Source organism: Poecilia formosa, unplaced genomic scaffold (assembly GCF_000485575.1).
Source record: "Poecilia formosa unplaced genomic scaffold, Poecilia_formosa-5.1.2 Scaffold989, whole genome shotgun sequence".
Taxonomy (NCBI): Eukaryota; Metazoa; Chordata; class Actinopteri; order Cyprinodontiformes; family Poeciliidae; genus Poecilia; species Poecilia formosa.
Window position 1 is genome coordinate 17,537 of NW_006800928.1, and position 10,403 is coordinate 27,939.

At 40.3% G+C, this 10,403-nt stretch overlaps 1 protein-coding gene and 1 long non-coding RNA gene across 2 annotated transcripts; both read right to left on the reverse strand.

Moving 5' to 3' along the window:
* Window positions 1–573: 573 nt before the first annotated feature.
* LOC107835082 (uncharacterized) lies at window positions 574–4,200 on the reverse strand. Its single transcript, XR_001660915.1, has 2 exons — window positions 3,851–4,200; window positions 574–902 (listed from the first exon to the last, which is right to left on the reverse strand). It is a non-coding gene; the product is annotated as an uncharacterized LOC107835082 (long non-coding RNA).
* A 64-nt stretch (window positions 4,201–4,264) lies between these two features.
* On the reverse strand, window positions 4,265–10,137 carry LOC103132307 (matrix metalloproteinase-9-like). The gene is made up of 11 exons (XM_016667309.1): window positions 9,703–10,137; window positions 7,405–7,643; window positions 6,332–6,480; window positions 6,096–6,224; window positions 5,824–5,997; window positions 5,544–5,717; window positions 5,282–5,455; window positions 5,020–5,193; window positions 4,783–4,938; window positions 4,521–4,692; window positions 4,265–4,442 (listed from the first exon to the last, which is right to left on the reverse strand). The coding sequence occupies exons 1-11, from the start codon at window positions 9,838–9,840 to the stop codon at window positions 4,265–4,267; spliced, it is 1,857 nt and encodes a 618-aa protein (XP_016522795.1). The 5' UTR covers window positions 9,841–10,137.
* Window positions 10,138–10,403: the final 266 nt, after the last annotated feature.

Consider the following 10,403-nt stretch of genomic DNA (forward strand, 5'->3'; position numbering starts at 1 on the left):
ACTTCAAGATTCAGTGCGTTTACAAATGTAATTCCAAATTGCTTGCTTAATTATTTATCTTTCTGTCATCCTGACTAGTCTGCCATTCTCCTCTAACATCACCAATGTATATTTGTATACATTCATCTGCTTCTCACTGACCATCTTCATTTTGTCTCAATTCTTTCTAAGTTTTTCTAAATAATGTCTTGCTTCATTTTTTCCATGGAATGTTCTTGTTTTATGAACTCCACCAATTTCCACAACATGATGCTCCCACCACCATACTTAAAGTATTTGCAAATGATAAAGACTCTGACAAAGGAAGAATGTTCTCACATAATTTTTATTGCATTGAAAGCTTGAATATTTGTACAAAATTATTAGTTTTGTAAATAATTTTAATTAAGGAGACACAGAATGTCTTCCAGTGCACAGAGGCGGAGCTAGAGNCAGACATGAAATTTCATCTGCAAATCCGGAGTTTTATCCAGAAAGCATGTGTTGAAGTTACTTGTATGGGTCTCAAATTATAGGCCACTATGGTCATCAGTTCACAGCATGTTAGACTGAGTGCAAACAGTGGTTACTTGCCTTCTGGGCCTTTTGACTTGCATTCAGTCCAATGCTGTATAAATAATAATCAGCCAAATTCAATAGAAGCCAGTTGTTCACATTGCATAAAGCACATACATCATACAAAAGTCATGATGCACAAACACTGCATCACATTTTTCAGACGCCTGCACAAAGAAACATTTGGTTACTACAGCCTCACAGTCCATCTGTGCATTTATCTCAGTTGTTATTTCTTGATTATTTTGGGCATTTCAGAAGATCATATATCACATAGCCGATGTGGTCCATCTCCCTGCGATAATTCAGGCGCCAGAAGAAAAGATCTCTGCAGAAATAAATGTTGCCTGAAAGAGAAACGTTGATGTTACAACGACCACAATGTATGCCATGTTTTGCTGACGTTTATGGCAGGGGCGGATCTATAAAAATATTTATGGGGTGACAAGAGGGGGGTAGCAAATTTTTCAGGGGTGACAATGCCAGCATATACTCCTGATCAAAATCTTAAGACAGTTAAAAAACTGCAAGAATTTGCATTTTGCACTATTGGATCTTAAGAAGGTTCTAAGTAGAGCTTCACAATGTTAAAAGAAGAAATCAGCGTAAGAGAAAAAAAACTTTAGAGCAGGAAATTAATTGAAAACTGCATTTACACTCAAACACGATTTTTCAGCTGATTAAAAGTTTAAGACCATAGCTCAAAAACCTCCAAAAGGCCCCCAAAACAGAAATCAAAGTGTCAAAAAAAGGACTCAGTAATGAGTAGCTCCACCATTCTTGTTGATGACTTCAAACAATCGTTTAGACATGCTTGATGCCAGTGCTTCCAGGAGGCTAGTGGGAACGTTGCTCCAAGTGTTGAAGATGGCTTCATGAAGGGCATCCACGGTCTGGAACTGATGTCCATTTTGTAAACTTCCCTTGCCATCCATCCCCAAATGTTCTCAGTTGGGTTTAGATCTGGGGAACATGCTGGATGGTCCAAAAGAGTGATGTTATTCTCTTGGAAGAACTCCTTTGTCAGGCAGACATTGTGAACTGCAGCATTGTCCTGTTGAAAAACCCAATCATTACCACACAGACGAGGGCCCTCAGTCATGAGGGATGCCCGCTGCAACATCTCCACATAGCCAGCTGCTGTGTGACGCCCCTGCACAACCTGAAGCTCCATTGTTCCACTGAAGGAAAACGCAACCCAAATCATGATGGCGCCCCCACCACTGTGCCATGTAGAAAACATCTCAGGTGGGATCTCCTTGTCATGCCAGTAACGTTGGAAGCCATCAAGATAAAATTTTTTCTCATCAGAGAAGACAACTTTCTTCCACCTTTCAATGTCCCATGTTTGGTGCACCCTTGCAAAGTCCAAACGGGCAATTTTGTGGCGTTGAAGAAGACGTGGCCTTTGAAGATGTTTTTTGTTTCTGAAGCCCTTCTCTCGCAGATGCCGTCTGATGGTTATTGACTTTTTTGTTCCATAACCCTCAGGATCATTTAAAAAATGGAAAATGACTGTCTTACTGCATCCAACCTCAGCAGCGATGGCACGTTGTGAGAGGCCTTGCTTATGCAGCTCAACAATCCTACCACATTCAAAGTCAGTGAGCATGTTTGCTTTTGACATCAGGAGGTCTTGACAGCGTAAAGACTTGACAGAAAAAGACATGGAATCCAGATTTTTGCACAGCTTTTGGCATTTAAAGACTAGGGTCTTAAACTTTTGATCAGCTGAAAAAATCATGTTTGAGTGTAAATGCAGTTTTCAGAAAATTCCCTGCTCAAAAGTTTTTGTCTCTTGCAATGATTTTTTCCTTTAACATTGTGAAGCTCTACTTAGAACCTTCTTAAGATCCAAATGAGCTTCATTTAGCACTGAGGATTAAATATAATTTCTTAATATAGTATAGTTAATTATTTTTATCTTTCATACTCCTGCTAATTGATATGCATTACTGGACTGGACAGCACCTATTATTCACTATGTGATTCATTGAGTCCAGAAAACAATTTTATCCCAATGCAGGACGAGCAGAAATCTGTCACAAAAATATTCGTAGCGCAATCATTTGTTATCAGATATATCTATTAAATATGACTTAAAATAAAGAGGAGAAACTAGTGTTTGACAAATTCTCCGTGATACAAATCTATAAATAATTTTGTTTCTGTTAGTTCTGTGTCAAGATCCAAGAAGGGGCAAATTTCTCTTATACTGGTCAATCGTTTTATTTTAAATATGCTGTAGGAGCCTAGTTCAATGATTAGTTCAGTTTTTGTCACTTGATTAACTTTTATGAATTGCAGCGGCTGCAGACAGTTCGCCACATTAAAGGTACAATAAAGCTGAGACACTTCTATTCTGCCTGTGTGTCTCTGTGTCGGCTTTACACGGACCCGTTGCCATGGCAACCGACAGACAACAGCTTAACGAGCGGATAGAGCAGAGATGACCGATCAGGGGAATTAACACCAAAAAGCAAACATCTCCCACACAAAAAAGTAGCAAAAACACCAAAACAGAACATTCAGTCTGCAAAAACACCAAAACAGAACATTCAGTCTGTTACTGTCAGGCTTGATGTCTATATTGTCATTATTAAGGTTTCGCCTGAGCACAGTGGTGGTTGATTAGTTGATTTAAACAGCTGCTCTACTGATGACTTGGTGGGCGGGTTGACCTGTTTTAGTGCTAACGGAACCAAAACACACCGCGCAGCACATGTTAGGTTATCAAAGTCAATAGAAGGCTAGCAACAGTTAGGCTAGTATAACTGACCCACTGCTCATTTCTTCAATGTTTTCTTTAAGTTAAAACATTTTCCTCAACTGTTAAATCTGAAGCCCTTGTTATCTAATTCATAGGATTGAAGTAACCGCTAAACATTTTTCAGATTCTTTGCTTGACTATGGTAATTTCCTGACCACACATAATGTTGACTCAATGGACAGCAATGACGCAGGTGTGGCGCACGATAAGTTACGTAATGTCCAGTCCAGTAATTTATATCCATCCATATCAATGCTGCTGTCTGGCGCACTTCTCGCTACTCAGCAGTAGGTGTCAGGTTACATTGTGTTGCATTCAATGTTGTCGGAAAAAAGAGATTTGTGCGCTTAATGTCCGATTTCCCATAACCATTTATTGAATGGTTATGGGAACAGGGGTGGCCACCCCTGTTGCCACCCCTTGCAACAGGGGTGGCAAGGCTCTCATTTGGGGTGGGAACTGCCACCTCAGTAGATAGGGGTCCAAATTTGGGTTCCTGAGCTTAGTGGTAGAAGGTATGTTTACCTTTGTGCTTGAACACATCAGAAGGATCATCAGGGACACCTGGAAAGATGGCCCTGATATATATAGGGTATCCTTTGTCAATCCTTCTGGTATTGAGATCTAACCTGTAGGGATCAGCGATAGAATGAGATCTACTGTTGGTCCTTTAACACAAAATGTGTTTAAGGATGGGTTAAATTACAGATTTTGTCTAAAAAAAGGGGGCAATTTCTACTCGCCTCCAGATGTTCTCTCCACTAAAGAGAAACACTTTGTTTCTCCCTCTCTGTAGCGCTCCCTCCACCTTCTGCACACTTGGGGGCAAACCAAGTATCTCAATACTGTAGGGACCTAGCACACTGCTTCCTGTGTTCACCCAGAACCTGCTTCCTAATATAACAATAATAATATGATTAAAACTCTTTGTCTAACATGTCAGTGCTCTGATAAGCTCTTGAAAGAACACTCCTTACCTGAAAAGAAGTATATATTTTTGGTCTGAACATCCTCAAAGGCAGAGTCAATGACAGCAGGTAGAGCTGGCCAACTCTGAGAAATGGAAAATGGTCCCTTTCGACCTTCGTCTCCCTTGCTTGGTACCTTCCAGAATTGCCTGTTAACCAGAAAAGCAAGATTGCCACCTCATCAGGTTATGTTCCTAGAACATAAGTAGAACTAGCTATTTGCTTACCCATCTTTGAAGAAATGCAGATGTCTCTGAATCACAGTGATGGTGTCAAACTTGAGGATCTTGCAGGGGTCTTTGGTGGGATCTACAGTGGATGGCGTTGTCACTACAGATGAAACAGTTGGGTCCGGTTCTTCTGTGGTGCTGAGAGTAGGACCAGGGCCTGTTTTATTTCCTGTAAAATATGGGAATATTCTTGGTTAAGGCAAAGTTTTCATGTGTTTGACGAGATTTATTGTGAAAGAGTACTGGGTTGTCCGCTCACCGTAGAGGAACTGAATGCCATCAATGTCATCCTGATCCAGGGAGAAATCCTCCACATAGCTGTACCAGGGGAACATGAGAGCGTTTCTAACGGTGGAATGATACAAACCCAGGGAGTGTCCAAACTCGTGGGCAGCCACCAGGAACAGGCTAACACCTGGAAGATAGCCGGTTAGAAATTTCATAAATCTCATAAAATGATAAATGCTGAACAAATTCTTCCATTCGTGTCGCTCACCCAGGTCAGGACAGAAACCCCATCTCTGGTCTCTATCATAATTGTCAGTGGTGCTACACCACAATTTTAAGTCTGTCCTCCCGTCAGTCGTACATTGGTAGTATGCCCGGCCCTGATGTACAAAAGGAAAGTGGCAGGGATCTCCCTCTGAGTTTCCTCCAATTACGGTAGTGTCTGGACAAACAGACAAAATAACTGTGGTTAAACAAAGCAACAAGCCACTGTGGCAGGACTTTCACACCTTGTGTTTTCTGTTACCCACCACGTTTGGGACAGAAGCCAAATTTCTGGTCTCTATCATAGCTGTCAGTGGTGGCACACCACAATTTGCCGTCTGTCCTCCCCTCACTAGTACATGAGTGGTATTCCTTGCCCTGGTACACAAAAGGAAAGTGGCAGGCATCTCCCTCCGAGGTTCCTCCAGTTACAGCAGTGTCTGGACAAAAAGAGACAAAATAACTGTGGTTAAACAAAGCAACAAGCCACTGTGGCAGGATTTTCAAGCATTGTTTCCTGTTACCCACCACGTTTGGGACAGATGCCATATTTCTTGTCTGTGTCATAGTTGCTAGTGGTGGCACACCAGCGTTGTCCGTTAATGCGGCTGTCGGTGGTGCAGCTCTTATACATCTTACCCTGGAAGATGAAGGGGAAGACACAGGGGGCTCCATCCGCATTTCCGTCAAATGTGAACAAGACTATGAGGATTACAGTTGAAAGTGTAGTTGGATGAGTTCCAGTTTTCCTTCACAACCTCATAAACATAATGGACAACTTCAGGCTCGTCATTTTTGTCATGCTTACGTTCACTTTGGCAGAGACCGTATTTCTTGTCTTTGTCGTAGTCGGCTGTGGTTGCACACCAGGGCAGGTTGTCGGAACGGCCTTCAGTGATGCAGCTGGTGTATAATTTCCCGAAGTAAGTGAAGGGGAAGTGACACACGGCGTTTGCTTCACTGCCAAAATAAGTCCTCAGCACTGAGAAGACAGATTGGATTGTGTGTTAAAGGAAATATGTGCAACAACACCAGAGGAAGGAGGAAGGTAGAAGCATGTGATTTCTGAGGTGTAGTTACCTTGTCCTTTTCCCAGAGTCCAGTATTCATCATCGTCAAAGTGGGCGTCCCCCTGAATGCCCTCACCAGGAGCAAAGGCGTGAGCTAGAACGCCACTCTTACCATCAAAGGGAAATTGATCCCTGTGGTCTAGAAAGAACATGAAGCAGCTCATCAATGTTTGATTTTTAGGATTCAGCTTCTTGATTTGTTAGGGTGCAAAAGTTTGACTTAGAAATGTAAAAAAGACCACATACCACCTGTTCCAAAGGAGATCATGATGTCTGCTTCGCCTTGAAAAAGGCGGGTAAACGTCAGAGGAGTGACATCACTCCACACCTTGAAGGCTCTTGCAAAGACATCTTCAATCAGAACGCTTTCTATGTCAGGAGAATAGCTCAGGATCCTGAAGACACAGCGAACTCAAAATTACTAGCTGATCCAGTCTGATGGAAACTTATCAGTACTTTTAGTCCAGGTCGGTACCAAAACGCTGTTTGTCAACGTCCTCGGATGTCCAGTCAAGGGATCCGGGTCACAGCACCAAATTAACATGGAAAAAATTATTACCTAACACTGTTCAGGTGAAATCACTCAATCAGGTTTATTCATATATTGTGCACAATACAGAGAGTTTGTGGGACAATCAATAATGAAGCAGTTCTGGATGGAAAGCTCTGCCAGGAAGAGTCAACACAAGTTTTATATCAAGGATAAGGAATTCAAAACAAATGGGTGAAACAGTCTGGTTCTCATGCAGCTGTGGGGAACAACTTCCAACCTTGTACACGTAACCCAAATAGTTATTTTGGTGAGAGTTCACAAGCATTTCATATAACAGATTTTAACTTATAGTAATTTTCCACCACAAGCTACAAGAGAGAGTTTTCTGAAAGTATAGTTGTGTGTGTAGCACAACATGTCATGATATAATTTGCTTCTGATTTTAGGCTTTTTGATTTTAGGTTTTTATTAAAGATGTAACCTACAAAGGCAAAAATATTTCTGGTGAAAACGCATGAGGCACAGGGTATTTCAATTTTCATTTTTCTCTTTATTTGCAGGTTTTCAAGCATTTTAAGTTATCATTATTTAAACTTCCCTTTGCATGCCATAGCATTAATCAATGCCATCTGAACATCTATGATTTGTTCTTTTGTATAAAGTGCTATTAAAAAAAATTGAAACGTTGCCTTAAAAACCAATTTATTAACAAGCAAAAGTTTTTATATATATATATATATAACTAGAACATATTTGCTAGAATAAAAAATATCTCACTCTGTAATCATTAATGTAATGACACATAGTATTTCTTCCTTCCACTCACCTGTATGTAATATCGTTATGGTCCCATTTGGGTTCCCCGCCAAATAAGTTGTAATTGGCCACATCAGGAACACCACAGCGAGGTCGCTTCATGGCCTCCAGTGTCAGCTTGTCCAGTTCTCCAGTCTCCTTCAGACCCATCTGTCTCTGCATCATCTTCAGAGACTTTGCTATGGACACCTTGGACCGGAAGTCACCGTGCTGCTCCGTCTCTATGTAACCAAACTTTTTCAGATAACTCTGTCAAACAAGACAAAACACATCAGAGCTCAGCCAAACACTCCCATTCTCAATTTGTGTAATGTCACACATTTATAAATTGTTTTCATAAAAGACGACTGTAGCTTTAATTTAGAAAGGACATATTTTCATTAACATTGTGATATCAGTCTCTGTTCGGGTAATTTGTTTCCCCCGGACAACTTTATTAAAACTCCGTTCAGGGAGTCTCAGAACATAGACATAATATAAGGATAGACGCCTCATGGACCGCTCTCGCCTATTGTGGCTGACGAGATTTAGAGCGGCCATCTTGGAGCGGTCCACCACTCCACTCAGTGTTATGTGTTTAGCAGGCACAATAACGCATTTTATCCATCATAACACACTTTTTTGTTACTGGAAACCTTATTCAAACATCTATCAAAGCAACATTTATAAACAATTGTATTTTTAATTATGTTTTTAATACATAATTCATCATATTTAAATATGCTTAGTGGCTATAGCAAAAGAATAGGAATGGAATATTCTAATATCGATGTATGAAGAGCATATTACAAAGCACACAGCCGTTCATAATTTATTTAATACATTATTTAGTAATATCAGTGCATATTTATATAACTACACAAACACTAATAAATAAAGATTAATAATGATACAAATAAATAATGATTAATACTGAATTTTATATATATATAAACATGTATGTCTATGTTTTTCAGCCGACGAGTCCAAAATCCGATGTGAGATTCATCCATGCTGCAGTGAATCCGTCTCTCTTTATAGATATCTCCCTCTTCTTCCTCACATCGTCTTTATGAAACTTTCAAAACAAAAACGGAAGATTTAGGATGTATCTTACTTTTGACAGAGTATTGGTTAATGTTATAACACATAATATAAGTTTTATAATATGTGTTATATTGTTTCATTTCTAATATAGGCTCTTGTGTCAGATAATCTAAGTCAATGTTAGAGAATAATTAATTTTTTTAGATTTACGGAATTTCAGTTAGCCTTCATAGCGGGGCTGAACCCCGGTGTTACACCAAGCACTGTAGCTAATATTAGCTGCTATCTCGCCGGTGGACATAAATACAGTAAAGTAATATTCTAATCACAATATATACACAATAATATGTCCATCTTACTTGTGAAATGTTGTCTGTGGCGCCCTCACATCAATAATCCACAGACCAGAACAACAATATCCCTCAGTGCTGAGGCATCTTCTGCTGTTTTGATTGAGCAAAGTAGGAGGGTATACCGCTCCAAGATGGCCGCCGTATTTCCTGCGCCGGAGCGGCCAATGCGAGGTCTACCCTTATATTATGTCTATGATGCCCACGCTCCAAGCGGGCGGGTAACGTCCTCTCGAGATATATCGAATACTCCGCGATACTTTAAGGAACTTCAACATTTCGGTTGAAAACCTCAGAGTTAAGGTTTCAGTCATCACATTTGCTAGAGTTTTTATTATATAATACCTCTAGATAGCCCGTAGTCAGACGAAGAAGTTCACCTGCTATACTGTAAAGATGTAAGTCTTATTTATTTGTGTACTAGCAGTCGCTTGTTGCTTCTCAGTGTTCATAAGAACGTTATTTACCGTCAGGGCATTGCCTCAATTGCTATATTTATTGGTGCAGACAGCAGTGGTTTCTGACATGAGCAATATGGGCAAACGCCCAGGGCATTATATTTTTAGGTATGGCACGAGACCACCTCAGATTTGAAGCGCAGAGATGGAAGCAAAGCAGAACAAAGAGTGTTCTGCTTTTAATATTGGTAAAATTCATTAAGTATTTAATATCTAGGTGTTTTATGGAAATATGGATCTTTCAGATCAATGTGAGACACAATTTTGATCAAATTTCACATTTTATCGTGTCATTTAGCTCGAGTCGCTGGTTTTGGTCTTGACTCGGTATCTGACCCTAAAAGTCTTGGTCTTGTCTCGGTCTCGATTCACTCTGGTCTTGGTCTTGACTTGGTCTCAACATCCCTCAGTCTTGGTCTTGACTTGGTCTCGGGTTAGGTGATCTTGACCACAACACTGCCATCTGCTACTCACTTCTGCCAGCTCCACATCTGCCACATTTTTGACGATGTTCCCTGGGGAGGTGACAAGGACCGACTTGACAGGACGGCTCCATCCGTTCTGCACGCCTATTCCCAAAAGTAAACACACCACTGACGCACAGCACCTCATGGCGAGCTCTGCTGCGGCACAAAATGCAACAAAAATGCTAAAACTAACTTCAAAGACAGATAATCAAGTGTGAACCAAAGTCAAAAGAAAAAAAAATCTCATAATATCGGCAAAGTTTCCACTTCAGTGATGTCTTCTGTGTTTTGGAAGTTGGTCCCTGTTGCTGCCTGTCTGAACTGTGCTGCTGGTTGGGGTTGTAGATGTTGTATTTATACAGAGTAGAGTCTTAGTCATCAAACCCTCGCTCCCGCCTACTGTAACATCAGTTCTGTGCAGAAATTTACAGGCTGGGGAAATTTCTAAAATATCCACAGGTAACACTTTATTTGACGTGGTGTGAATAAGACTGACATGACACTGTCGTAAACACTTGTCGTAAACATGAATAAGTCTTCATGAATATTTATGACTGTCAAAGTGTCATTCTGTAAATTATGACACTTTTAATACAAAGTGTACATTATTCAAAATGTCTTTGTTATGACAACTTGACATTAACCAAGAAATTATGATCTGACATACATTTGTTAGAAAAGTATTACCGATTAAACTTTAAAAATTAG

Bases quoted from the DNA above. Each gene is read 5' to 3' on its own strand.
- LOC103132307 (XM_016667309.1), bottom strand. From the start codon at position 9,840: ATGAGGTGCTGTGCGTCAGTGGTGTGTTTACTTTTGGGAATAGGCGTG. The intron at 5,998-6,095 runs GTAACTACACCT...CTGTCTTCTCAG, and splicing joins GACTCTGGGAAAAGGACAAG to TGCTGAGGACTTATTTTGGC. The intron at 5,718-5,823 runs GTAAGCATGACA...TAATCCTCATAG, and splicing joins CGGTCTCTGCCAAAGTGAAC to TCTTGTTCACATTTGACGGA.